Here is a 27,222-nt window from a genome sequence, read left to right on the forward strand (position 1 = left end):
TTGATAATGATATAAAGAATTTATATAAATTAAATTACTTACCACTATTGAAAAAAATTCAAGAAGATCTTGATAAATGGATGGTATTACCAATAACATTAGTAGGTAGAGTAAATACCATAAAAATGAATATATTTCCTAGATTACAATACTTATTTCAATCACTCCCAATACAAATACCCCAAAAGTTTTTTCAAGAGTTAAATAAATATGTGAGGAAGTTTCTTTGGAAAGGAAAGATGTCAAGAATATCGTTGGAAAAATTGACATGGAAATTTGATCTAGGAGGGTTACAACTTCCAAATTTTAAGAATTATTATAAAGCAAATCAACTTAGATTTATTGCATCTTTTTTTGAGAAAGACAAACCGGCATGGATTAGAATAGAGTTAGATAAGATAGGAGAAAATATACCAGAAGATTTTATATATAAATGGGAATCTAAATGGATACGGGAAAAGAAAGAATCTCCTATATTAAAACATTTGATTGACTTACGGAATAAGATAAATGTTGACGAGATAAAGAAATCCTTATTAGAAATCCTTATTAATTCAAAATAGACTTATTCCTTTTACAATGGATAATCAACTTTTATATAATTGGTTTCAAAAAGGGATTAGATATATAGGTGATTGTTTTGAAGGAGGTATATTAATGTCATTTGATCAATTAAAGAATAAATATAAAGTATCAAACAACACTTTTTTGTTACTTTCAACTAAGGGCTTATTTAAGAGAAAAATTAGGTCAAACAATGTTATTGCCAAAATCTAATGAAATAGAAACTTTAATTCAAAAAGGAAAGATTAAAAAATTCATGTATTGTATGTATAGTTTGATTCAAAAACAGGCAATTAAACAAGGAGTCCATAAGTCAAGACAAAAATGGGAAAGTGACTTGAATATTAAAATTGAAGAAAAAAATTGGTCAAGACTATGTCTTGAGAGTATGACAAATACAATAAATGTCCAGTTAAGATTAGTGCAATATAACTTTTTACATCAATTATATATTACACCACAAAAAATAAATAAATTAAACCCAAATTTATCTGATCAATGTTTCCGATGTAACCAAGAAATTGGTGCTTTTTTATATTCTACTTGGTCTTGTTCTAAAATTCAATCCTTTTGGACAAATTTAAGAGTTTTTTTGGAACAAATTATTGGAATACAACTTCCACATAATCCAATATTATTTTTACTAGATGATATTGAAGGGATAAAACCGATACCCAAATTGAATAAATATCAGAAAGAATTTATAAAAATTGCATTGGCAGTAGCCAAAAAGTCTATTGCAGATACTTGGAAATCGGATACATATTTAAGTATAGATCATTGGAAGAAAGAAATTTATAGCTGTATTCCACTTGAAAAAATTACTTATAATTTAAGAGATAAATATGAAACATTTTTGAAAATTTGGCGCCCTTATTTACAAAAGACAGGATTAAATATATAGGTGCTCCGAAGATGAAATAATTGGTTATTTGGGGAAAGAAATAAATATATATACTAAAGTTATTATGAACTCCATGGAGCATGTGGAGATCTTCCGACATCCAGGCACTCTTTCTTGCTTTTTTTTCTTTCTTTCTTCCTCTTTTTTTTCTATAGGGATGCTAGGGGGGAGGGGTTAAGGGCAGGGGGGATGGGTAATATACATTTTTTTCCATACTTTTATTTTGTAACTACTTGAAATACAATAAAAAAAAAGCTTAAAAAAAGAAAAAGAAGGCGTACTGTATATTGGCCTTCATCAATCATGGGATTGAGTTTAAGGACCAAGAGGTAATGTTGCAGTTATATAGGGCCCTGGTCAGACCCCACTTGGAGTACTGTGCTCAGTTCTGGTCACCTCACTACAGGAAGGATGTGGAAACCATAGAAAGGGTGCCGAGGAGATTTACAAAGATGTTGCCTGGATTGGGCAGCATGCCTTATGAGAACAGGTTGAGTGAACTTGACCTTTTCTTCTTGGAGTGATGGAAGATGAGAGGTGACCTGATAGAGGTGTATAAGATGATGAGGCTTTTTCCCAAGGCTGAAATGGCCAGCACGAGAGGGCACAGTTTTAAGGTGCTTTTGGAAGTAGGTACAGAGGAGATGTCAGGGGTAAATTTTTTATGCAGAGAGTGGTGAGTGTGTGGAATGGGCTGCTGATGACGGTGGTGGAGGCGGATATGATAGGGTCTTTTAAGAGACTCCTGGATAGGTACATGGAGCTTAGAAAAATAGAGGGCTATGGGTAACCTTGGGTAATTTCTAAGGTAAGGACATGCTCGGCACAGCTTTGTAGGCCAAAGGGCCTGTATTGTGCTGTAGGTTTCCTATTCTTCTATGTTTCTGTGAATCACTTGATTCTGGCATGGTCTTGGCAGATTGAAAGATTGCAAATGGCATGCCACTCTTTAAGAAGGGAGGAAGGCAAAAGGAAGGAAATTATAGGCCAGTTAGCCTAACCTCAGGGGTCGGGAAAGTGCTGGGGACTATTATTAAGGATGAGGCTTCGGAGAACTTGGAGACTGATGATAAAATAAGTCAAAGTCAGCATGGTCTCTGTCAAGGGAAGTCTTGCCTGACAAATCTGTTAATTCTTAGAGGAAGTAACAAGCAGTGTGGACAAAGGAGAGGCAATGGATGCCATTTACTTGGATTTTCAGAAGGCATTTGATAAAATGCCACACATGAGACTACTAACAAGATAAAATCCTGTGGTGTTACAGGAGAGATACTGGCATGGATCAGGGAATGGCTGACAGGCAGGAGGCTGCAAATGGGAATAAAAAGGACCTTTTCTGGTTGGCTGCCAGTGACTAGTGGTGTTCCTCAGGGGTCGGTGTTGAGACTGTTACCTTTCATGTTGTTTGTCAATGATTTGGATAATGTAATTGATGAATATTTGTTGCAAAGTTTGTGGATGATACGAAGATGGGTGGAGGGGTAGGTAGTTCTGAGGAAGCAATGCAATTGCAGCAGGACTTGGACAAATTGGAAGAATGGGCAAAAATATGACAGATGGGATACAGTGTTGGGAAATTTATGATAATGCATTTTGGTAAAAGGAACAAAAGTGTGGACTACTAAATGGGGAGAAGGTTCAAACATCATAGGTGCAGAGGGATTTAGAAGTTCTCGTGTAATAGTCCTAGGAGGCTAATTCACAGGATGAGTCTGTAGTAAAGGAGGCAAATGCAATGTTGGCATTTATTTCAAGGGGAATAGAATATAAAAGCAAGGAGATAATGCGGAGGCTTTGTAGGGTCCTAGTCAGGTCACACTTGGAGTGTTGTTGATAGATTTGAGCCCCATATCTCAAAAGGGATATGCTGTCATTGGAGAGAGTCCAGAAAAGGTTCATGAGGATGATTCTGGAAATGAAGGGGTTAACATAGGAACATTTGACATATTTGGGCTTGTATTCACTGGGGGATCTGATTGAAAGGACGAGATAGGGTGAATGTGGAGAGGATGCTTCCTATGGTGGGGTATCCAGAACAAGAGGTCACAGCCTCAATATTGAGGGTGACTTTTTAGAACAGAGGTAAGGAGGAGTTTTTTTTAGCCAGAGAGCAGTGAATCTGGAATGCTCTGTCACAGACTGGTGGAGGCCAAGTCTGTGGGTACAATTAAGACAGAAGTTGATCATTTCCTGATCGGTCAGAGCATCAAAGGATACGACGAGAAGGCAGGTATATGAGGTTGAGAGGGATCTGGGATCAGCCATGATAGAGTGGTGGAGCAGACTTGATGGGATGAATGGCCAAATTCTGCTGCTATGTCTTATGGTCTAAATGTGAGTATATTTACTGGTTTCCCAATGTACTAACAAAATGATCAGATGCTTGATGAATCACATCCAAAAATTAAAAAAGCTTGTTATATTTGCAACAAGAGATAGATAAAAGAAGGAATCAGTTGAACAGCAGAGTGGGATTAAGTGGATGAACTGCAGTGAACCCTGGTGCAGATTTATTGAGCCAAAAGTCTAGTAAAAGGAATAAAAGTTGAGATAAAACAAAAAGGTATGTGGATTTCAAAACAACTGTTGGTTCCGAGATCAAGCCAGGTTTTTTTTTGGGTAGGTATATGAAAGTATGTGGCCCAAACATAGCTAAAGTGTTCTGACATGCCAATCACCCATGATCTGTTTGAGATACAGGCTAAGAATCTGAACTATTCAGACGAGATTTCCTTGACATTTCATGATCCAACACAAATTTGGACAGCAGGGATCCTCTTGCAAGTGTTGAGACAGTGACTCCTTGAAAGGAGCTTGATTTTTTTTTTCTACTATGATTACAGGCCAAGTTCCTTTTCAGTTTCTACTATAGTACTTGGCTCAGATAGGCAGGAAGGTGGAATTTTAACCTGTGCCATCCAAGAACAACATGTAGCTGAAATTACGATGCTGTTTTTTTTTCAAGTGAACAAAGCCAAATTTCTTCATTGCGTCCATTGAAATGTGATGAATGAGGAAGACTGGACTTCAATTAGTTTGGCTGAAGTAAAACATAACTTGGCACAGTTGAACAAGATGCTATTAACTCCTTTGTAGATTATTAGGAACTTTTAAAAATATAATTTGGCAACATTAAATATGATTAGCACTTTGTGCAACAAACAATGCTGTGGTCACATGCATCATAAAGCAAATGGTTCTGAAATAGCACAAGTCATAAACTCTTCAAGCATGGATCAGTACATGGAACTACGATATTGTGGCCATTACTGAAACTTGTTTGAGAGAGGGGTGGGGTGATTAATGTACCAGGTTTTCGAAGTTTTAGAAAAGGTAGAGAAGGACATAAAAGGAAGGGCTGGGAGTTGCACTACTAATCAGGGACAACATTACAGCTGCACTCAGAGGAGACATAGTGGAGGGGTCAGATGCTGAGTTTGGGTGTAACTCAGGAATTGGATGGGTGCAATCAGATTGAGGAACAGATATGTAAATAGATTAAGGAAATGTATAAAAATGATAGGCCTGTTGTCATGGGGGATTTCAACTTCCCTTATATAAATTGGCATCTTTTTAGTATAAGGAGTTCAGATGGGGCTGAATATGTTAAGTGTATCCAGGAAGGTTTCTTAATTCAATATGTGGACAGTCCACTGGGCCTGGTGTTGATTGATGATGAGCCTAGCCAGGTGATTGACCTTTCAGTTAGGTAACAGTGACCACAGGATAGATATAGGTAAGGATAGGTATGGTCCATGTGGGAGAGTCTTAAATTTAAGTAGGGCAAATTATGAGGGTATTAGGCAGGAACTAAGAAGTGGTAATTGGGAGGATGTTTTTCCCTGCAACTCCGTATCAGACATGTGTTTAAAGATAAATTGCACAGCATACAGGAAAGGTATGTTCCTGTTAGAAGGAAGGACAGGGATGGAAAGATAAGAGAAGCTTGGATACTTACAGAGGTGATGAATTTAGTCAAGAAGAAAAAGGAAAAGCACATAAAGTTTTGTAAGTCAGGATCAATCAAAGCACATGAAGAGATAATGAAGCCAGAAAAGAACTAAAGAAGGGAATTAGAAAGGCCAGCAGGAACCATGACAAGTCCTTGGCAAATAGGATTAAAGTGAATCCCAAGGCATTCTACACATACATCAAGAGGAAGAGGATAACTAGGGAGAGGGTGGGACCACTCAAGGATAAAGGAGGAAATATTTGCTTGCATGCAGAGAATGTGAGTGTAGTACTTAATGAGTATTGTACTTCAGTATTTACCAGTGAAAAGGATATGGAGTACCAGGAGATCAGTGCTTAGTGTATAAATGCATCAGTGTGTTTAGAGATCAAGGAGGAGGAAGTGTTGGACTTCCTAATGAGTATTAGTGTTGATAAGTCCCCAGGGCCTGATGGGATTTGCCCAGGCTATTGAAGGAGGCAAGGGATGAGATTGCTGGGCCCCTGACCAGTATCTTTGTGGTCTGCTGAGTTCCTCCAGCATTTTGTGTGTTTTTCGTGTCCTTTCTAGCCACAGGCAATATCCTGGAGGACTGGCGAGTGGTTAATGTACTTTTATCTGTTATGAATGTACCACAGCTCTGAGGGGACAAAGGGTGCGGGGTAGCCCCCTCTTTTGTGAGAATCGCAAGATCACTATTGATTTGGGTCAGGAGACCCAGGAAATGAGAGAGAGACGTGCGGAATGTCTCGCTCCCCCGGTGATATAAAGCTACGGGACACAGCCATTGTCTCTTGAAGACGAACTTGTGTATTGCAATACTGTGCTATGTGGAAGCCCTCAGGCAAAGTGGGCTGGTTGAAGGAGGGATTGTATCACCCCCAACCTGATTGACATCTGAGACCATGTGAGTCAGGATAAAAGAGGGTCTGTGGGAACAGCCCCTCAGATGCACCAGAAGAAACGCTAGCGATCCCGTAACAGCGGAAGCCGGTGGGGAGGCCACGTGCGTTCGGTTCCATTTGCCCCGGAACCGGTGCCCTTACCACGGAAAAACGGCTTTTAGCTAACAACGGGGAAATCAACTCTCCACGACTCGAAGGATTGGCATCATAAAAGAACTGGGCAAGTTTAACCCGTCTCTCTCTCAACCCCAAAACGCTGCAGCTTGTACGAACTCATAGTGACTTTTATATTTCCGTCAGACGACACATTATCCCCTCGACAACGATAGAGCTATTTCTTATTGATTATTATTATACCCGCGCTTTTAGATTTAGTATTGATGACGTATATTACCTGTATGTTTGCATTGATCTTATTTTTGTGTCTCTTTATCAATAAATACTGTTAAAAATAGTACCATCAGACTTCAACGGACCTCTCTATCTTTGCTGGTAAGTGACCCAGTTATGGGGTTCGTAACATATTCAAGAAGGGAACAAATGAATATCCTGGAAACTATAGACCAGTGAGTCTCATGTCATTTTTAGGGAAATTGCTGGAGAAAATTGTTAGGGATAGGATATATGAGCATTTGGAAACCCATGGTCTAATTAAGGAGAGTCAGTATGGCTTTGTGTTTGGCAGGTCATGCCTTACCAACTTTTTAGAGTTTTTTGTGAAGTTGACTAGAGAGATTGATGAGGGTAGGGCAGTGGATGTTGTCTAAATGGATTTTAGTAAGCATTTGACAAAGTCTGTCATGGGAACTCCACAGGGATCTGTGCTGGAACCTCTGCTGTTTGTGATGTATATAAATGACCTGGATGAAAATTAGATGGGTAAGTTAGTAAATTTATTGATAATACCAAGATTGGTGGAGCTGTGGATAGTGTAGAATATAGCATGATATAGATCAGTTGCAGATATGGGCTGAGAAATGGCAGATAAAATTTAACCCAGATAAATGTGTGGTGTCGCCCCTTGGTAGGGCAAATGCAAGGAGACAGTAACTGCAAAGAGCAAGGTCTTTACAGTGTTGCTGAACAAACAGATCTTGTGATCCAAGTTCATAGCTCGTTGAAAGTGGCAACATAAGTGGAAGGCTTATGGATTGATTACTTTTATTAGTCAAGGCATTGAGTTCAAAATGTCAGAAAGTTATGTTGCAACCTTTTAAAACTGCTTGGCCATATTTGGAGTATTGCAAATACTAGTTGCCTCTCTAAAGGAAGGAGGTTAAGGTTTTGGAGAGGGTGCAGAACAGTTTTACCAAGATGCTGCCTTGTTTGAGGACATGTGCTGTCACGGGAGGCTGGATTAACTAGGGTTGCTTTCTCTGGAGCGCCAGAAGCCGAGAGAAGATCTGATAGAAGTTTACAAGATTATGAGAGGCATAGACAGAGTGGGCAGAGAGTATCTGTTTCCCAGGGTTTAGATATCTAATACCAGAGGGTATACATTGAAGGTGAGAGGGGGTAGGGATGTGAGGAGTATGTTTTTCACTCAGAGCATAGTGGATACCTGGAATATGCTGTCTGGTATGGTGGTATAGGCAAATACATTAGAGGTTTTTAAGAGACTTTTGGATAGGTACATAAGTATGAGGAAGATGGAGGGATTAGTATTTGTGTGTTTTTGATTAGATTTTTATTTGGTTTGGCACAAGTTTATTGGCTGACTAGCCTTTTCCTGTGCTGTACTATTTTATGTTCTATATCGAGTGGATAGCCAGAGACTTTTTCCCCAGTGTGGAAATGGCTAATACAAGGGGACATAATTTTAAAGTGATTTGAAGAATGTATGGGGGGGGGGGACTTCAGAGGTAGTTGATGCATGGAATGTGCTGCCAGCGATGGTCATAGAGGCAGAAAGATTAGGAACATTTATGAGACTCCAAGAGAAGCATATGGATGATAGAAAATTGGAGTCAATGTGGGAGGGAAGGGTTAGATTGATCTTAGAATAGGTTAAAAAGTTGGCACAACATTATGGGCAGAAGGGCCTGTACCGTGCCATGTTTTGAGTTTAAAATTATCCCATTCCAACTATGTCACAGTTTTTACTGCCACTGAAACCCACATAGGTTTCCTCTTAAGCAAAACAACTATTTTAAAACTGTTCTTTTTGTCAAATTGCTCCAGCTCAACCCCTCCCTCTCCTTAACTTCAGTTCAGTCTTCAAAATATTTGTACTTCAATTCCAGCTCTTAAGCATACCTGAATTTAATTTTTCCAATATAGTCAATTAAGTTTTCATTTGTCAAGTCTCAAGACTCTGGAAATCCCTCCCATACTTCTCATCTTCAGTACCACTTCTTCCTCATCCGTTGATCTGGACTTTAAAACCAATCTCCTTAAAGAGCCTTTTGTTCATTGCCCCCATATGGTTTGACGCTTTTTTGTTCAATAATACTCCCATAAACTGCTTTAGAATATTTTTGCAACAATAAACATAAATTGGTGTAATAATTGTTGTAAATCAGATACAACAGTTCAAATCCAGCGCTTGAAGATACCTCAGATTCACCTTTTGCATTAAAAAACTGTCATGGAGTCCAACAGCGAGTCATTTAAAGCCTGCTCAACTCTAGCAGATTTAAATCAGGCATAAACACAGCAGATTATTATCTGACTCTTAATTCTCATCCATTCTAATAATTTGGATCCACCCTTTCTAATAATTCAGATTTGTCTCCTAAAATAATCCAGATTAACTCCTTCCAATAAGCTAACTCAAAAAGTTAACACCAAAAACATGGTCTTCACTTTAACAGAAGCTTAGCAGTAGATCTCCAAAGCAACCACCTGATTCAGGAGAAATGCCTTTGCACAGAAACTAACACCTAGAGATGCATAGGTCACTTTTTTTCTACTGAAGCTACAAACTACCTGGAGTCAGCATGGCCCAGCATCAGGTGGGTTCTACAGGTGTGGAATTATTTTAGTTTGAAAAGGAAAACAGAAATGATTTTATTTTAGAAGGGAGAACACAGACAGTAACCAGTGCCCACTGGTATTTTGAACTGAAAAAGCAAACTGAATAGTGCAAAGGTTATATTTTGCACTACTTGCAAGTGTGTCCCACTTGCTATAGTGGAAATTATAGAATGCTGCACTCAGAGTGTGAACAAGCGCCATCTTCCCGCCACTTGGATTACAATATTACAGACTGTCTTAGCAGTTAGAAGTCCTTTGAGGAGAAATGTTCCACGAGTGATTGGAGCAAAGCTATATGTGACCAAAACAAAGTCAGGAATTTGAATGTGAATATCAGCCATCAAAAGCTTCTGGTGGCTGTAATGGAGTAGATTGCAGTAGCTATGTGCTCCGAATTATTCGCTTACTTTGCTGTTTAAACCTATCTCAGTGAGAGCACCATGAGTAGAAAACACTCAAAAAAAAAAGAGGCTACTTTAGAGACTTTGACTGAAATGTTTCAACAAATGTCAGAGAAACTCTAAAAATTGGATAAACTGGATGACTTGGAATCCAAGTTTGATTTGTTACAGAATTCCTTTGACCTGGTTAATTCTGAACTGAAAACGCTTAATCGGAAACTTGGAAGTATACAACAGACTGTGAATGACCATGAAATTCGTACTAAGCAACACAAAGAATCTCTGCCAGTGTTGCAGAAGGATATCGAAGGTTTCAAGAAAATTTCTAAGGAACAACTTTAAAAATTTGACGCGTTACTGAAAAAACTTACATATTTGGAGATCAGGAATCGAAGGTGCCATATCAGAATTCTTGGGCTTCCTGAAAAACCGGAGGGTAATCATCCTATCGATTTTTGTGCTCAAATGCTGAAAGATTTATTCCCCGATATATTATCGGAGCTACCAAAATTTGAGTGCGTTCACTGAGTTACCCCGCCTAATTGGGATCCTGCCAAACCTCGCTCTATTATCATTCGCTTTTATGACTATCAGATTAAAGAACAGATCCTTCGTGAATCAAGGAAGAAATGTATATTACAATTTCATGATCAACAGTTTCGGATCGTTCAAGATTATCCACCGGAAGTTCTAAGAGCTGGACAGGCTTTTAAAGAGGTCATGTCTGATCTTTTTAAGCTTGGCTGTCGCCTTTCTCTCAGAGATCGTGTAAACTCAAGGTTACTACTTCTGATAACAAGGTTTCTTGGTTTATGAAGCCTGAAGAAGCTAAGAAATTTTAATATAGTCTCCATGCTTAAATTCAACCTTGAGTTGCTTTATGCTAAATGTTTTAATTTCAGGTGTTCAATCAAGTAATTGGTGCTTTGTTGATAACAAGGTTTCTTGGTTTTACGAAGCCTTAATCATTTGTTTGATTAAGTAACTGGCGCCTTGTTATCTTTCAAAATATGCAAAATATGCTGGCAGACTGCATCCATTTTCTCTTTTACTGTTTTCCGCCTTTATATGGGTCCTCTAATGTTACTTCTTCACAGCTCTTTTTAAACAATACGTTATATTCTGTCAGTGTTATGTTGATTTTTACCTCCCTTTTAGTAATTTAACTGAAAGTAATTATGTAGGGTGTACATGTAGTAATTACTGAGGAATGAAACTAGGGTGTTTTGCTTTACCTTAAATTCACTCAGATTTTTCCTATCTTTTGATTATTTATACACCTTTTGGTCTTTTACTGTTTTTCAATAGTATACAATATTCTATATTTCTTATTGCTGGTTTTTGGTTTTTTCATTATTTTGCGATTTTGTCAGTTTGGTTTTTTTTTCTCCCTTGAATGCCTTAAATTAGTCACGTAGGAAGCTATCTAAACCGCTTCCCTTTCTAATTATTTTATATTTGTTTCTTTACTCCTTTTTTTTGCACTCGCGAGTATATGTTGTTTTACTTATTGATTTTCCTTATTCGATTTTCCTTATCTGTCTTTTCTTTTTACCGAGATTAATACTTATATTTTCCCATGGTGTTTTTTTTTGTAAATAGCAAACTTATTTACTTTGATATTTTGTTTTTGTATATGTATATATATATATTTACAATCATTTATTCAGCACAGCTATACATATATATTTTCTGGAGCCAACGGAGTTTTGGGTTGGGAACGTTAGAATTAGTCTTCAGCCTCCCTTGGCTGATTTCTCTCTTTGGGGGGAGGGAGGGGGGAAATGGGTTCTTTCAGAAAGCTGATTGGATGTTCTTACTGTTTTATTTATTCACTATCTACATGTCTGTGATTATCTTTTATACATTACTAAAGGATACTTGATGGATTCTTTTATTAATATACTCAGTTTTAATGTGAAAGGTCTAAATAACCCTGTTAAACGAAATAAGATTTTCTCTTATATCTGGAAACTTAAAACTTGTATAATCTTTCTCCAAGAAACCTACATTCGTAAAGATGATATTTCACATTCTTTCAAAGGATAGAAGGGTATACATTTTCACTCACCCCCTCAATCTAGTTGGAGAGGCGTCTCTATCCTGTTTGATCAGGGTGTATCCTTTATTCAACATAATGTAATTTCTGATACAAATGGGTGCTTTGTTATTGTTTTGGGTAGTCTTGAGAATAAACTAATCGTACTTGCGAATGGATATGCTCCAAATACAGATGACTCCTTGTTCTTTAAACGTCTTTTCTCTTTTCTGCCTGATTTGAATCGGTATTTCTTAGTGATGGGTGGGGATTTTAATTTTTGGCTTGACACTATATTAGACCACTCTTCAAGTAAAACCCCTGTCACTAATAAATCAACCCTACTTTTTAAATCTTTTTTATTTCAATGTGGTATTCTTGACATGTGGCGTTTTTTACACCCTCAAGAAAAGGAATATTCATATTTCTTTCAGGTTCACCATATGTACTCTTGGATTGACAACTTTTTTATAGATAGAAACTTGCTTCCACTAGTACGATCCTGTGATTATAAAGAGATTGCTTTGTCTGGTCATCCACCTGTGCTTCTGGCTTTAAGATTACCTGTTTACTCTGTACCAAATAGAAGTTGGCGTTTTAACTTATTGTTATCTGATAAAAATTTTCTAAAGTTTTTGGAAAACCATGTTACTTTATTTTAAAGAAAATTTTAAAGGAGATACTGCTGGTAATATAGTCTGGGATACTTTTAAAGCATATATTCATGGAGAAATTATCTTTTACTCTACCTATATAAAGAAAAAAGCTGACAAAGAAAGGTCTGACCTAGCAGCGATATTAAAAGATCTTGATCGAAAGTATGCCCTATCTCCAGATCCAAGTATATATAATAAGCGTATTGAAATCCAATCCAAGTATAATCTTCTGCTAACTTACCCAATTGAACGACAGCTGTTGAGAGATAAAACTCAATTTTACATTCACAGGGATAGAACTGGTAGTTTATTAGCCAATTGCTTAAAATCTTTTACAGTTAATCGTCAAATCACAGAAATTTTTAAAGATAATGGAACTAAGACATCCGACCATTCTGAAATTAACAATGTATTCAAAGACTTTTACCTTAAGTTTTATCAGTCTGACTCTTCTTCAGATGATACCTATATGAATGCTTTTTTCAGTAATATCAACATTCCTACATTGTCTGCTGATAGTCTAACACAGTTAGATCAGCCTATTTCCAATGAAGAAGTGGCTGAGGCTATACGTGCTTTACATTCTGGTAAGACCCCAGGACCTGATGGCTTTCCTGGGGAGTTTTACAAAACTTTTGCTACGTTACTTACACCTTATTTATCCTCTGTTTTATCAGAGTCCTTTAAATCAGGTAAACTCCCTCAATCTTTTTATGAAGCTTTTATTTCTCTTATTCTTAAAAAAAATCCAGCTGAATGTTCTTCATACAGACCGATTTCTTTATTAAATGTTGATGCGAAAATTTTATCCAAAATCTTAGCTCGAAGACTTGAAAATATTTTACCATCTATTATATCACATGACCAGACAGGATTTATTAAAAATCGTTACTCACCTTTTAATATATGTTGGTTATTGAATGTGATATATTCACCATCCAAAAAAATATAGATGCAGAAAGAGCCTTCGATAGGATTGAGTGGAATTATCTTTTTAAGACCTTAGAGAAGTTTAATTTTAGGCCTAATTTTATTCATTGGGTTAAATTAATCTACTTGTCTCCTTCCGCTCAGGTTATTACTAACTCCCAAATTTCTAAGCCCTTTAAATTACAGCGGGGAACTAGACAAGGTTGCCCACTTAGTCCTTTACTTTCTGCTTTAGCTATAAATCCCTTAACAATAGCATTTTGAGAATCTAAGGACATTTCTGGTATACTAAGGGAAGGTATGACTCATAAAATTTCATTATACGCTGATGATATTTTACTTTTCATCTCCAACACTGAAACTTCTTTACCTGTGGTTCTTTCTTTAATTTCCCAGTTTAGTTCTTTTTCAGGATATAAGCTACATAAAAGTGAGCTATTTTCTTTAAATGACCTAATGTCATCAAATGTCAAATTTCCGTTCCAAGTTGTTACAAGTCAATTTACATATCTAGATGTAACAATTACTAAAAACTTCAAGAATTTATTTAAAGAAAACTTAAACCCCTTACTGAATTATGTGAAAAAGACGCGTTCTAAATGGTCTCCTCTTTCTTTATACCTAATTGGCCGAATTAATTTGATTAAAATGAAGATTCTTCCTAAATTTTTATATCTTTTTCAGGCCTTACTTATTTTTATTTCTAAGATCTACTTTGATTCTTTAGATTCAATTTTAACATCTTATATTTGGAATAATAAACAAGTTCGTTTAAGTAAAGTTTACCTACAAAGAAATAAAGAGATGGGTGGACTAGCCCTACCCAATTTTAGGTTTTACTATTGGGCTGCCAATATAAGGAATATTACTTTCTGGTCTGATGCACCATCAATAACTCTCGGAGATGTGAGGCGAGATATAGGCTTTTATTGGCTGGAAGAAAGGACAAGCAGCAATTGACCACCACACTGCATCCTGGAGACTGAGGCCAGGGCTGTGTCTCCAATCGCCTTTATACCGGGGTCCGTGGAAGGAGCCACAGGAGCAGTCAGTGGGGGGGGGGGGGTGCGTGTCCAGACAGGTATATGTAGTTCACCACATGGTCCTATTTATCGTAAAGATCGCCCATCATGGGTCTCCTTAGAAGTTAATTCTGTAAAAAATTCCTCTATTGTCTCTCTTCTTGGATCATACTCTTTTTCAGCAAATAAAATAACAGATAACATAATTGTTAAGCAAACTTTAAGGATTTGGGCTCAATTTAGGAAAGTTTTTGGTTTAGCGAATTTTTCATTATCATCTCCCATTCTCCTTAATTATTTTTTTTATCCCTTCCATGACTGATAAAGTCTTTAAAGATTGGGATGAACTAGGTATTAAGTGTTTTTGGGACTTGTTTATCTCAGGATCACTTGCTTCATTTGACCAATTGTCAAATAAATTTGCACTCCCAAAAACACATTTTTACAGGTACCTTCAAATTAGAGATTTTCTGCGTTTCCTTTTAACTATTTTTCCTATAGCTCCTGATAAAAATTTACTGGACGATCTTTTAAATTTAAAATCTTTTGTTAATGGTTCTATTACTGGTATCTATAACTTGTTGCTTGATTCTAGACAAGACTTTTTAGATAAAATAAAAAAAGCTTGGGAGGATGACCTAAATTGTCAGATTTCTGATGCTAGATGGAATAAAATTCTTAAACGGGTTAATAAATCATCTTTCTGTGCTCGTCATTCTCTTCTACAATTTAAAGTGGTTCATAGAGCTTACATTTCTAAACAGAAGCTGTCCAGTTTTTACCCAAATGTTTCTCCACTTTGTAATAAATGCAACTCTGCTGATGCCTCTTCAATTCATATGTTTTGGTTTTGCCCTAAAATTGAAAAGTTTTGGCGGTAAGTATTTCATACCTTCTCACAACTTTTTAGGGTCCAATTTGACCCAAATCCCCTTACTGCCTTGTTTGGTATTAATGCAAATAAAGATATAACTTTAAATACTTCTAAACTACAGGTTGTAATTTTTACCTCCCTTTTAGCATGAAGAGCAATCTTGTTTAAATGGAAGGAGTCTACCCCTCCTACACATCTTCAATGGCTACGTGATATTATGTCTTATTTAAATTTAGAAAAGATCTGCTGCTCAGTCTTAAATTTTAAACAATCTTTTATGATATCTGGGGACCTTTCCTAAATTACTTTTCCAATTTATAAGGTTTAACAGTGCACAGTCTTTTATGTATATTTTTATCTTCTCTTCTTAAACGAATATGTCTTTTTTTCTAGTTATCCATTATCATCCATCAGCTTTTTTCTTTGGTAGTTGGTAAGGGGTTGACTTTTTAAAAAATTTTAAAAATTTCTTCTATGATGTTTGACTTTAAATTTTTGATTACAGAGTGGTATACCTTTATGTGTTATGCTATAACATTTTAATCAATTTTATTACAATATATGAATGTGCACAAGTTATGTTGTGACGTATCTATGCGTTGCATTCTGTAAATCTTGTTTTTTTTTTCTTCTGAATAAAAATATTGCAAGAAGAAAAGAAAGCCATCTGCATTGATAGCTTATACCATTTGTTGTGAAATTGAATGGATGGAAAACCATTCTGCCTGAAATGGACCAGAATTCCCAACACACATTTCTGTTTAGCAGGGGCACTAACATGTTTCAGTGTTAGCTATCCCACTTCCATGTTGGAAGCAATTGAACCCAAGCCTGAGCTGGCATTTCTATACAAAACTGACACTTCAGTGAGCCACTAGTTCGTTGGAGGTAAGATGTAAACTGAAAAATGTATCTGCAATGAGTTTATTAACCTCACTGAAGGAGAAAGAAGCTTTTTGGTGCCATGAAAGATATTTACCCCCAAACATTCCGAGCAAAATCAAACTGGTCTTCCATCAAAATTTCATGCTTGTGGAATTTTGTTAGATTGGTTCCGCACTTGTGTTTGGAGTAACAGTGATGCTACTTCAAAAGTTTTTTTTTGATATATATATAGAAACCTTTGTGTTTTCTTAAGGGACAGAGTGACTATGAGCTGCTTTTCACTTAACATTGATTCTATACATGTAGTTTCTAAAGTATACTTATCTAATGTCTGACCTTGAAATGTCAGAGGGTAAATGACATAACGACCTCAATTCCACAAGCATCCCCACATCTCACTCTGTAATTTTGGTGTGAGGTTAGTGCAATTGTGTTTTTATGATTTCTGAAACTTTAATTGGTGTCCTTTGAAAGTTACAGGAGTATGTTGGGAAAATTTCCAAGCTCTTGGGTTTTAAATTTTGCAGCAAGCATTAATATTTACAAGAGATGCTTTAAGATAACTGCTCAAAATGTCCTTTCCACAATGAAATAATAATTGGCAGAGCTTACACAACATCTTGTTTTCACACTTTTGCATAGCCACTGTAAATATATTTGGTATACATGTGTTTCCTTAATACACTTAGAAATTATGGTGAGTAGAAGGGGAACTTGAGCCATTGTTTTTCTCCAGTATACATGCCACTTACAGTTTCTAATAAAGGATCAAGGCCTAAGACATTGAAGTTTCATAGCTCGGTTTCTTTTGAATTACTACATATTTTCTTTAAATTTCCTCCATGTAAGATCTGAAGGTTTTACTTCATCTCTATCAGACAGCAGGTAAAACATGTCAAGTTTATTTGTTATTTATTTAGAGATACAGTGTGGAACAGGCCCTTCTGCCCAATGAGCCGTACCACCCAGCAACCCACCGATTTAACCCTAGCCTAATCAAAGGACAATTCACAACAACCAATTATTTGGGTGACAGCATTGATTGCTTTGTGGACAATACAAAGATAGTGGAGAGACAGGTTGTGTGGAGAAGTTGCAGAAGGACGGGGACAGATTGGGAGAATGAGTGAAGTGACAAATGGAATACAGTGTCGGGAAGAAATAAAAGCACAGACCATTTTCTAAGTGGATAGAAAATGCAAAGATCTAAGGTGCAAAGGAACTTGGGGGTCCTTGTGCCAGATTTCCCTAAAGGCTAGTTTGCAGGCTTACTCTGATGAGGAAGGCAAATGCAATGTTATCATTCATTTCAAGAGGATTAGAATGTAAAAACAAAGATGTTGAGGCTTTATAAGGCATTCGTGAGGCCTCACTTGGAAGATTGTGAGTAATTTTGGACCAGAACTAGGAAGATTATAGATTAATACATAGCAAAGGAGTTGATGTAAGAGGGAGGGAATAAGATTTTTGGATCATTGGGCTCTCTTATAGGGAAGATGGAACCTTTACAGAAGGGACAGTTTGCACTTGAACTGGAGGGAGACTGATAGTCCTAGCAGTAAGACTTGTTAATGCTGCATGGTGAAGTTTAAACTAGAGTAGCAGGGGATGAGAACCAGATTGCCAGAACAATTAGTGGAGAGGTTGTGGAGGCAGATGTTGGTAAGACTTCAGACAAAGTTAATCAAAAGGTTGAGCATGGTGCAACGAATGTCCTGAGCTGCTTATTTCAATTCAAAAAGTAATAAAAGGAAAGACAGATAATAGTGCTGAAGATGAGGTAGCTGGTTTATAAACAGAGGCAATGTGTAGTGAGGAGAGGCTGTTGATGGGGTAAAATTGCTGGCAACAGGATGAGTTGCAACGTAAAAGGTGGACAAAATCGAAAAGGGTGAATACAGGACTGAAGTTGCTATATTTGAATGCATGCAGAATAAGGAGTAAGGTAGATGAACTTGCAGCACAGTTAGATTGGCATGTATGATGTTGTATGTCTCACCGAACCATGGCTGTATGGTATAGCTGGGAGTTTAATGCCCAAGGATGCACAATGTATCGAAAAACAGGAAGGAAGGCAGAGAGGGTGGCGTTGCTCTGTTGGTAAAGAAAATTAAATGAAATCATTAGAAAGAGGTGACCAAGGGTCAGAAGGTGTTAAATCATCGTGGATAGAACTAAGGAACTGCAAAGCTAAAATGACCCTGATGGGAGTTGTAGACAAACTCTCAATCAGTAGTAAGGATGTGGTCTACAAATTACATTGGGAGATAGAAAATGCATACCAAAAGGGCAATGTTACAATGGGGGACTTCAATATGCAGGGAAATTGGAAAAATCAGGTTGGTGCAAGATTCCAAGAGGGGGAATTTCCAGAATGCCTTTGAGATGGCTTTTCAGAGCAGCTCATTGAGCCCAATAAAGGATCAGCTCTTCTGCATTGGTGCTGTGCAATGAACCAGAATTGATTAGAGAGCTTAAAGTGAAAGAACCCTTAGGGGAGGTGATCATAATATGATCAAATTCACCCTGAAATTTGAAAAGGAGAACTAATGTCAAATGTATCGGTATTACAGTGGAGTAAAGGGAATTACAGTGGCATGAGAGTGGAGTTGGCCAGAACTGATTGATAAAAAAAAACACTGGCAGGGATGACAGCAGAGTAGCAATGGCTGGAATTTCTGGAAGCAATTCGGAAGGCACAGGATATATACATCTCACAGAGGAAGAAGGATTCTAAATGATATATGACATAACTGGCTAACAAGGGAAGTCAAAGCCAACATAAAAGCCAAAGAGAGGGTATATAATAAAGCAAAAATTAGTGGGAAGTTAGAGGATTGGGAAGCTTTTAAAAACCATCAGAAGGCAACTAAAAAGTAATTAAGAAGTTAGAATATGAAAATGAGATATCCAACAATATTAAAGAGGATACCAAAAGTTTCTTCAGATACATAAAGTATAAAAGAAAGGCGAGAGTGGGCATCAGACCACTGGAAAATGATGCTGGAGAGAGAATGATGAGATACAGGGAAATGGCAGATGAACTGAATAAGTATTTTGCATCAGTCTTCACTGTGGAAGACACTAGTAGTATGGTGGAAGTTTCTGTTATCAGGGGTCATGAAGTGTGTGAAGTTACCATTACTAGAATCGGATTGAATATCTCTGGCATATCTCATGGGAATTGTTAACTTTACAACAACAGTACAATGAAATGCATGATAAATAAAGAGAGAAAAGAAAACAGAGTTATATTAAGTATATATTTGTCTATTAAATAGTTAAATTAAAATAAGTGGTGCAAAATAACATAAAATAAAAAAGTAATGAGGTAGTGTTCATGGATTCAATGTCCATTTAGATATTGGATGGCAGAGGGGAACCTGAATTGCTGAGTGTAGTCTTCAGGCTTTTGAATCTCCTTCCCAGTAGTAAGAATGTGAAGAGGGCGTGTCCTATGACGGATGCCACCTTCCTAAGGCACTGCTCTTTGAAAATGAATTGGATAGTATGGAAGCTGATACTCATGATAGAGCTGACTATTTTTACTAGTTTCTGCAACATTTTGATCTTGTGCAGTACCACCCCCCCACCGTTCTCCGTACCAAATGGTGATGCAGTCAGTCAGAGCGCTTTCCACGGTACATTTGTAGAAATTTTCAAGTGTTTTAGCTGACAAACCAAATTTTCTCAAACTCTTAATGAAATATAACTGCTGTCTTGCCTTCTTTATAGCTGCATTAATATGTTGCATCCAGATTAGTTCTTCAGAGATATTGACATTCAGAGACTTGAAATTGCTCACTCTCTCCACTTCTGATCCCTCTCTGAGGATTGGTTTGTGTTCCCTCATCTTACCCTTTATGAAGTTCACAGTCATCTCTTTGGTCTTGCTGATGTTGAGTGCCAGGTTGTTACTATGACTCCACTCAGCTGACTGGTATATCTTGCTCCTGTACAACCTTTTGTCACCAGAGAAGGTTCTTGGGAAACTGAAAGGTCTGAAGGTAGATAAGTCACCTGGACCAGAGACTGCTTAACAAGCTATGAGCCCATAGCATTACAGGAAGGATTGTAGCGTGGATAAAGCAGTGGTTGACTAGCAGGAGACAAAGAGTGGGAATAACGGGAGCCTTTTCTGATTGGCTGCTGATGATTAGTGGTGTTCCACAGGGTTCTGTGTTGGAACCGTTTTTTTGATGTCATATGTTTTGGATGATGGAATTAAAGCCTTTGTTGTAAAGTTTGCAGGTGATATGAAGATAGGTGGAGGGACAGGTAGTTTTGAGGAAGTAGAGAGGCTAGAGAAGAACTTAGATTAGCAGAACAGGCAAAGAAGTGGCAGATGGAATACAGTGTTGGGAAGTTTGTGGTCATTCGCTTTGTAGAAGAAATGAAAGGGTCAGGGTCGACTAAACAGGGAGAAAACACAAAAACACTGAAGTGCAAAGGGAGTTGGGAGTCCTTGTACAGGATTCCCTAAAGGTTAATTTGCAGGCTGAGTCTGTGGTAAGGAAGGCAAATGCAATGTTAGCATTCATTGCAAGAGGACTAGAATATAAAAGTGCTGTTGAGACCTCACTTAGAGTATTGTGAGCAGTTTTGGGCCTCTTAGGATGGATGTGCTGAAACTGGAGAGGGTTTGAAGGAGGTTCACAAAAATGATTCCATGATTCAATGGTTTGCCATGTGAAGAGTGTTTGGTGGCTTTGAGCCTGTATTCCCAAGAATTCAGAAGAATGGGGTGGGGGGAGCTAATTCAAACCTACCAAATTGTGAAAGGCTTGACAGAGTTGATGTGGAGAGAATGTTTCCCTGATGGGAGAGTCTGAGACTAGAGGACACAGTCTCAGAATGGAGGGGCCTAACCTTTAGAATGGATATGGGGAATTCCTTTAGTGGTAAATCTGGCAGCTGTGGAGGCCACGTTCTCAGGTGTATTGAAGGAAGTGGGTGATAGATTCTTATTAGTCATGGCATGAAGGGTCACGGGGCAGAAGACTGGGGCTGAAAGAGAAGTGGATCAGCCAAGATGACATCTTGAAGCAGACTTACCTAATTCTACCCCTCTATCTTAAGGTCTTATGGTTATATTAACCTACCAACCAGAACATCTTTGGAATGTTAGAAGAAACTGGAGAACTTGGAGGAAACCTGTGCATCCAAGTTATGAATCCCCTTAACAGCTAACAACAAACTTATTAACCGTAATTACTAATGTAGTATGGAGATGAGTCAGACCATCTTCATGTTGCTTATTCCTAAAAACACCAGTGCCCAAATGGCTGTTTTTAAAAAAAATTATAAATACTGGCTTACACTGCCCTGTTTTTTTTTGGAAGTGTGCTGTGAAATGTTTTATATCCAATAGAGGTGGCAGATGGACCTTCTTCTCACAGTCTAATCTGAAAACACCATCAGCACCCCTTTGCTACTGTTTTAGAATAGCAGCTTTGAATATATGCTTTGACCTTGAAGCATGAGTTACTACTGAGACCTATATAAAAATACTGTACCAGGCTTTCATTGTTCCTTTATCTCTTTAAAGAGGGTGCAACAAGCTCGTAGCTAAGATAAATCAATCCTCTATTTATCAGGAATTATCACTGGATAGCAGTATGATAGGCAAGTGGAAAGACTTGAAGAGGAAAAGAACAATGAGCAGTGGTGCATATCAGTGTGATGGTAGTAGTTGTGATTAAAGATTGGGCGAAATGAAGCAAACCTCCATTTAGTGAGTGCAGGTTATGACTTGATTATGATTCCTGAAGCCTCTACCAAAGATGAAGTGGATTTTTGATATCCAAATTAAAACACCAGGAGGTATAAAATTGGTAAAGGGAAGATGAAGGGAAATCATGTAAATTGACAATAAAAGTTTGTGAAAGCGATGCAGTGATAGAGGGAAGCCTGACGCACTTGTGAATTGTCTGATAACCGGGTAATTAGAATTTGAACAGAACAGAAATTCAAGGACATTACTTTTTCAGTAGTCACGCTCACAGTAGATCCATGGTTAGGTGATAGATCTCGGGCTGTTCTTTATATCAGGCACTGGCCTTCATATCTATCATCTGATGGCAACTCAGGCCTAGACTGATAGCTTAAAACTATCACAGAGCCTCCTACTTGCGTATCTGTGCACAACATTGTGCTCTACTGGGCATTCCCCACTCTTGCAGAGAATGTAGTTTCACTCAGAAAACCCTTATGTTTCTTGTTTGCTTACATCAGGGCCCTAGTAAGCTTTTTCTACTCTTTGTGGATGACACTGCTGATTATTTTTAAAGCCAGTGTGTTACTGGACCACCCATGCATCTGAGCAATTACAAACACTAACTTGCTCAAAATGTTCAGCAACCACTGGTATTGTCTCACTTGCAAGAATGTTGAACTATGTCCCAGTATGCAAGTATGCGCCATAAGAGTATAGAAACAGAAAATTCACCAGTGAATTTTGTTTTGTTTTTTCCTTGTATAATTTTTCTGGTAAAGTAAATGAGAGAAGTGAAAGTTTCAAAAATGCACAACTTAAACTTATTTAGTGTGTGGAGGAGTTTATTGAGATTGTGCTCTTTGTTTGCTCTGTGTTTCTTGGGGCTTGAACATTTCCACAAGCAGTTGTGAGGGGAATATTAAACTATAATGAATTTCTAATGTAATAATAATATACTAAACTTGACACCTGTGTCACAATGTGTGAAAAACAATTGAGATACAATTTCTGGAATATTATCTGCTGTTTTGTTATGTTAAAAAGCATTTCTCCTCTTTCAGATACGTTCAGTTGGTAACCTTGTGGATGGCCCTCAAGCAGACCAGATGGAACAGGAAAGAGCCGGTCATGACGAGGACAAGAGACTGAGTCCAGTGCTAACGATCCGTTGCTACTCCCCAGGGTGTCCAGCTGAAGCCCTGTCAGTGAAGGGTGAAACTGTGAGTGAGTTACACCAACAACCAGAAATTGAGCCACACCAAGTCAATGGAGATTGCAAATGGAACAGTGTGAAAAGCAGCTACATTGAGAGCCTTGCACAGGAACAGGAAGGAAACTCCCAGAATCTTGAGGATCAGCGAGAAACGCTAAGAGCCTCCAAGAATGTGCAGAATGGCATTAAGCATGCTCTCAGTGAATTTTCTTTGTGTGGACTTCAGCAATGCAAGAAAATGAAGTTGGTTGAAGAGACAAATGGACAGGATGTGGACATAGAGAATCAAGAGGTCAAAGTGAAAAGGTGCATTTGGGAAAAGGGTGTACTTTGTGAGACTGATGGGCGGAATTCACCGGGAGATATGAGCAAGCCTCCTGCTCCTGACAGTGAAGCTTCCGGATGCCTCCAACCACAGTCAAAAAGGAAGGTTATCAAGCAAGTTGACAGTTACAAAAATGGAGACGTTCTCCCCTGCTTTGAAATCAACCAGGTGCCAATTGCAAACGGTGCTATAAGTTCCACATCTTCCACAAACATCCAGCAGGATGGTCCCCGGGTGCTGACTCCAGGCTACCCAGAGTACTTTTTTACTGCTGCATCCCGTGAATACACCAGAATATCTCAGAATACAGCTCCCTCACATACCTCACTGTCCCGTGGGAGCTCCCCCTCTGCACCACCACCAGCCTCAGCTGGAGTCAGTACAGAAGTTTATGCCTGGGGGAGGGGCAGCAGCTTCCTGGTGATGCCAGGGGTATATTTGCCAAAAGCAGAAGGGCAGATTAAGCAACAGCTTCAGCAGGTAGTGGCGACCATGAACCAGGAAGGGCAGAAGCATCTACCCACTGACGGCCCAGGCTCTGCAGGCTTCACCAGGACCTCCAACACTGACTCTGACATGATTGCTTGGACTGGTGCTACTGGTCCATCCCACACTTCGTCACAAATAGCAGCAGGGCTCAGCTTCCCTCCCAACAATCCCGGCCCACCGGAGATGGCGGGCAGCAGGCATTCTCCGCGACAGGCTGAGGCTGTGGGGCTGCTGCAGACAGTAAGGCCCCAGCCATCCTGCGGGGAGCAGGAACAGTACAGTCTGGCTGAGGGTGGGGGCTTTGCTCGGCTGCACGGCAGTGGTCGAGGTGGGGGGCCGACTCTACAGACGTTGGCTGACACCCAGCCACCTCTGCAACTGGAGAAGGAGAAGATTCGAGTCTGGGGCAACCCTGGGCAGCAGACCAATGTCCCGCCTGCTCAGCAGCACCGAGGGGCTGCCCCGATCCAGGGGCCTACACAGGAGGGGACGGAGGACTTGAAGGGCGAAGGGCAGCAGGCGGTGCCAGAGCCCCCGGGGCAGGTGTACCAGCCGGAGTCAGCTCCGCAGCACCTGCTCCCTGCTAAGGCGGACACCCCGGCCGTAAGGACATCACTGCTGCCAGGCATGGCCCCGGACCATCCCCAATCTGTGCCCCGACCGTCGGACACGCTGCTGGTGAATCCCTGTCTGCAGCGGGGAGTGGCGGGGTTAGCCCCTGCTTCCCACCCTTGGCCGCAGGAGCATCAAACCCAACGGTCACAGCTTGGCCCTGTTCCTGGACACATGGCGCCAGTTTCCAACCACATTTACCAGAGTGGCGGCAGACCACAGCCTGGTGCTGGCTTAAAGCAAGTGGAGCTCGTCAAATTGCAAATCCCAGTGGGGACGTCGAGTGAGCGACAGGCCCATCCAATGCAGAAACACCACAGCCAGCCTCAGAATACCCAAAGTCCGGCTCAGAGAAAACTAAATGAGTCTCAGTCAAACAAGGTCCTTCTGCCTTACTGTGAGGACAAGCAGACTAGCCCAGAGGGAACAAGACTGTACAGGGCAGAAAGCAGTGTGAGCCAAGGTTTTCTGCTGCTAAGCAAAGGCACTGATTTACCACAAGATCAACACACCCAGCAGGAGCCAGTTCAAGCTCAGAATCCAAAGCAACAAGTCCATCACACATCTGTTATCCAGCAAACCCAACAGCTACCGATCCATCACCGACACCCACAGGTGCAAGCTGAACTCCAGAAACACTCTGCCCTCAGAACTGCGCAGGATTATTCCGTCTCTCACTCGCACCCAGTCTCCTTGCACATGCTCCAAAATCAATCTCCATCCGTTCAGAAGGAAGACAATGTTCAAACAATCGCAGCACTTAAATCCCATTTATTGCCACAGGAAGACAGTCAAATAAGACTACACCAACAAAAAATTCAAGATTTCAAAGGACTTAATAAAGTGATTAAGACCGAAAAAGAATCTCCTACAGGCCCTTCACCGCTACTCTCCAGCGCCCAACTGAAAAATGAAGCTGAAGTAGTGAATGTTATTAAACAACAAAGCCGACAATTCAGCTGTGACCGGCAAAGACAAGAAAGAAGCATCATTGAGGCACTGGAGCAGCGCTTCAAAGAGTACCACCTCTCCTTCCCTTTTGAACAGCAGTCAAGTGTCAAGTCGCCCAAGCAAGTGAAGGTCGAAACTACAGGGCCACTCACCATTTTGTCTGCTACTGCAGATTTTGAGTCTGATATGGGCGGCGACTGTCCCTCTGCTCAACAAACCAGCTCTTCCACAGAGGCCACACCAACAAAAAAACGACCAGGATCTACTCTGAGTAATTTTTTAGAGTCACCCATGAAACTTTTAGACACTCCTATTAAAAGCTTATTGGATACCCCGAAAAAGACACAGTTTGATGTCCCTGCATGTAGCTGTGTTGGTAAGTAATGTCACCCTGCTTTCCAATGTACATTTATCCTATTTTGTTTCAGTTTTTGTAGCATACATGTTGTGTGGGATTTTAAAGATCCATGTATGCAACATCCAGTGTATAGCTCAGCTCTAGCATTTCTGTTTCCTTATCAGAAATAGAACAATTGAAGTTCTTCATGCATGGTACTTCCCTTACATTTCTATTTTGGCCTCACTTTTATCCTAGAGTTAATGTCAATTTTCTCCTGTTCCTCACAGCCTCCCTAACGTTGAACTTGACCTGAACTCTCCAGCTCTCTAATTCTCACAAAGATTGGAAAATTGTGGCTAGTATTACAGATCTCCATCTATACCTTCCTTGATAACATAAAGTGTATCATTCACACAGAAAGCCATTTGCAGAACAATGTATCCAAAGTGCTATTCCCAAACCTATAAGCCACAGACCACACACATAACCCTGCATAACCACAGATCTGTGCACTAGCTAACTGTGTAGCATCGGAACCTTGCATCCTCAGTTCTACAGGTCCACAGAATCATGTACCTGTGGAGTTTTGCACACTCAGCCAGACTGCTTTCAAACTCTCCTTCCACAGAATTGTGCAGGGTTAGAGCCTAGTGATTGCAGAGCTGTTTAACCACCTTTGAAGCGGTAAATACAAGGAAACTTCAGGCTTGCCCTGATACAAATTTGATCAATGTAATTTACTTATGGTTAAAAGCATCCTAATCTGGAAAAAAATGTGACAAATATTTATGAATTGCAGCATTTTAATTTTCTTTTTGTTTGAGAAGTAAATATCCAAACTTGATTCTATCTTGAATGCTAGTTTCTAGTATCAGGTATTAATCTATTTAGTTTTCAGAAGCAGTGGTATAAAGTAGTAAACACCAAAGAAAAGGAAAATCAAACATATTTTGATATCTTGGGAGATTCTTTCTTCATGGCCTACTACTGCAGAGCAAAACAACAAGAGTTCCTAGAATCATTAGGCATAGAAGATGGGGATCTCATCCTGAAAAGGTGTTCCAATTGTCTTCACTCATGGATGTTTGTCTAGTGTACACAGAATATCAGGTTCTAAAATACATTCAAATTCTGATTCAGATTAATTGTATTTGTATTGAGTTGCCTCCACTAAAACTTACAGTAGAAACACAAATGGTGGGGTATTGGGTCTTGTGGCAAGTGAGTAATGTGAACAGTGAAATTTTGGGAATAAGTTTAGTGAAGAATGGAAGTCATAGGATTCTCAGAATGTGTGTGGTGAGATTCCAGGAATGAGTACAGTGAGGAACCATGATCTTGGACTGCAGGATTGATGGTTGTCAAAGAATGGGAATAATAGCCATCTGCAAATGACTACAGTCAGGAAGAGGAGTAGAATTTAGGAATAGGGGTAGGTGTGGAATGGGAGTGGATGAGTTTTTGAATTG

General features: G+C 39.1%; 1 protein-coding gene across 3 annotated transcripts in view; it reads left to right on the forward strand.

Annotated features, from left to right (window-relative positions):
• The window catches only part of LOC132394236 (methylcytosine dioxygenase TET2-like), a 177,747-nt gene that overhangs the window by 98,632 nt on the left and 51,893 nt on the right, over positions 1-27,222 (forward strand). For all 3 annotated transcript variants that reach the window (XR_009512229.1, XM_059970114.1, XM_059970115.1), the window contains one exon: positions 22,885-25,789. Coding sequence is in view for 2 of the 3 variants with exons in the window: in XM_059970114.1 (XP_059826097.1) it covers positions 22,930-25,789 (2,860 nt within the window). In the remaining variant the exon portion in view is untranslated. The remainder of the gene's footprint in view (positions 1-22,884; positions 25,790-27,222) is intronic.

Source organism: Hypanus sabinus, chromosome 5, assembly GCF_030144855.1.
Source record: "Hypanus sabinus isolate sHypSab1 chromosome 5, sHypSab1.hap1, whole genome shotgun sequence".
Taxonomy (NCBI): Eukaryota; Metazoa; Chordata; class Chondrichthyes; order Myliobatiformes; family Dasyatidae; genus Hypanus; species Hypanus sabinus.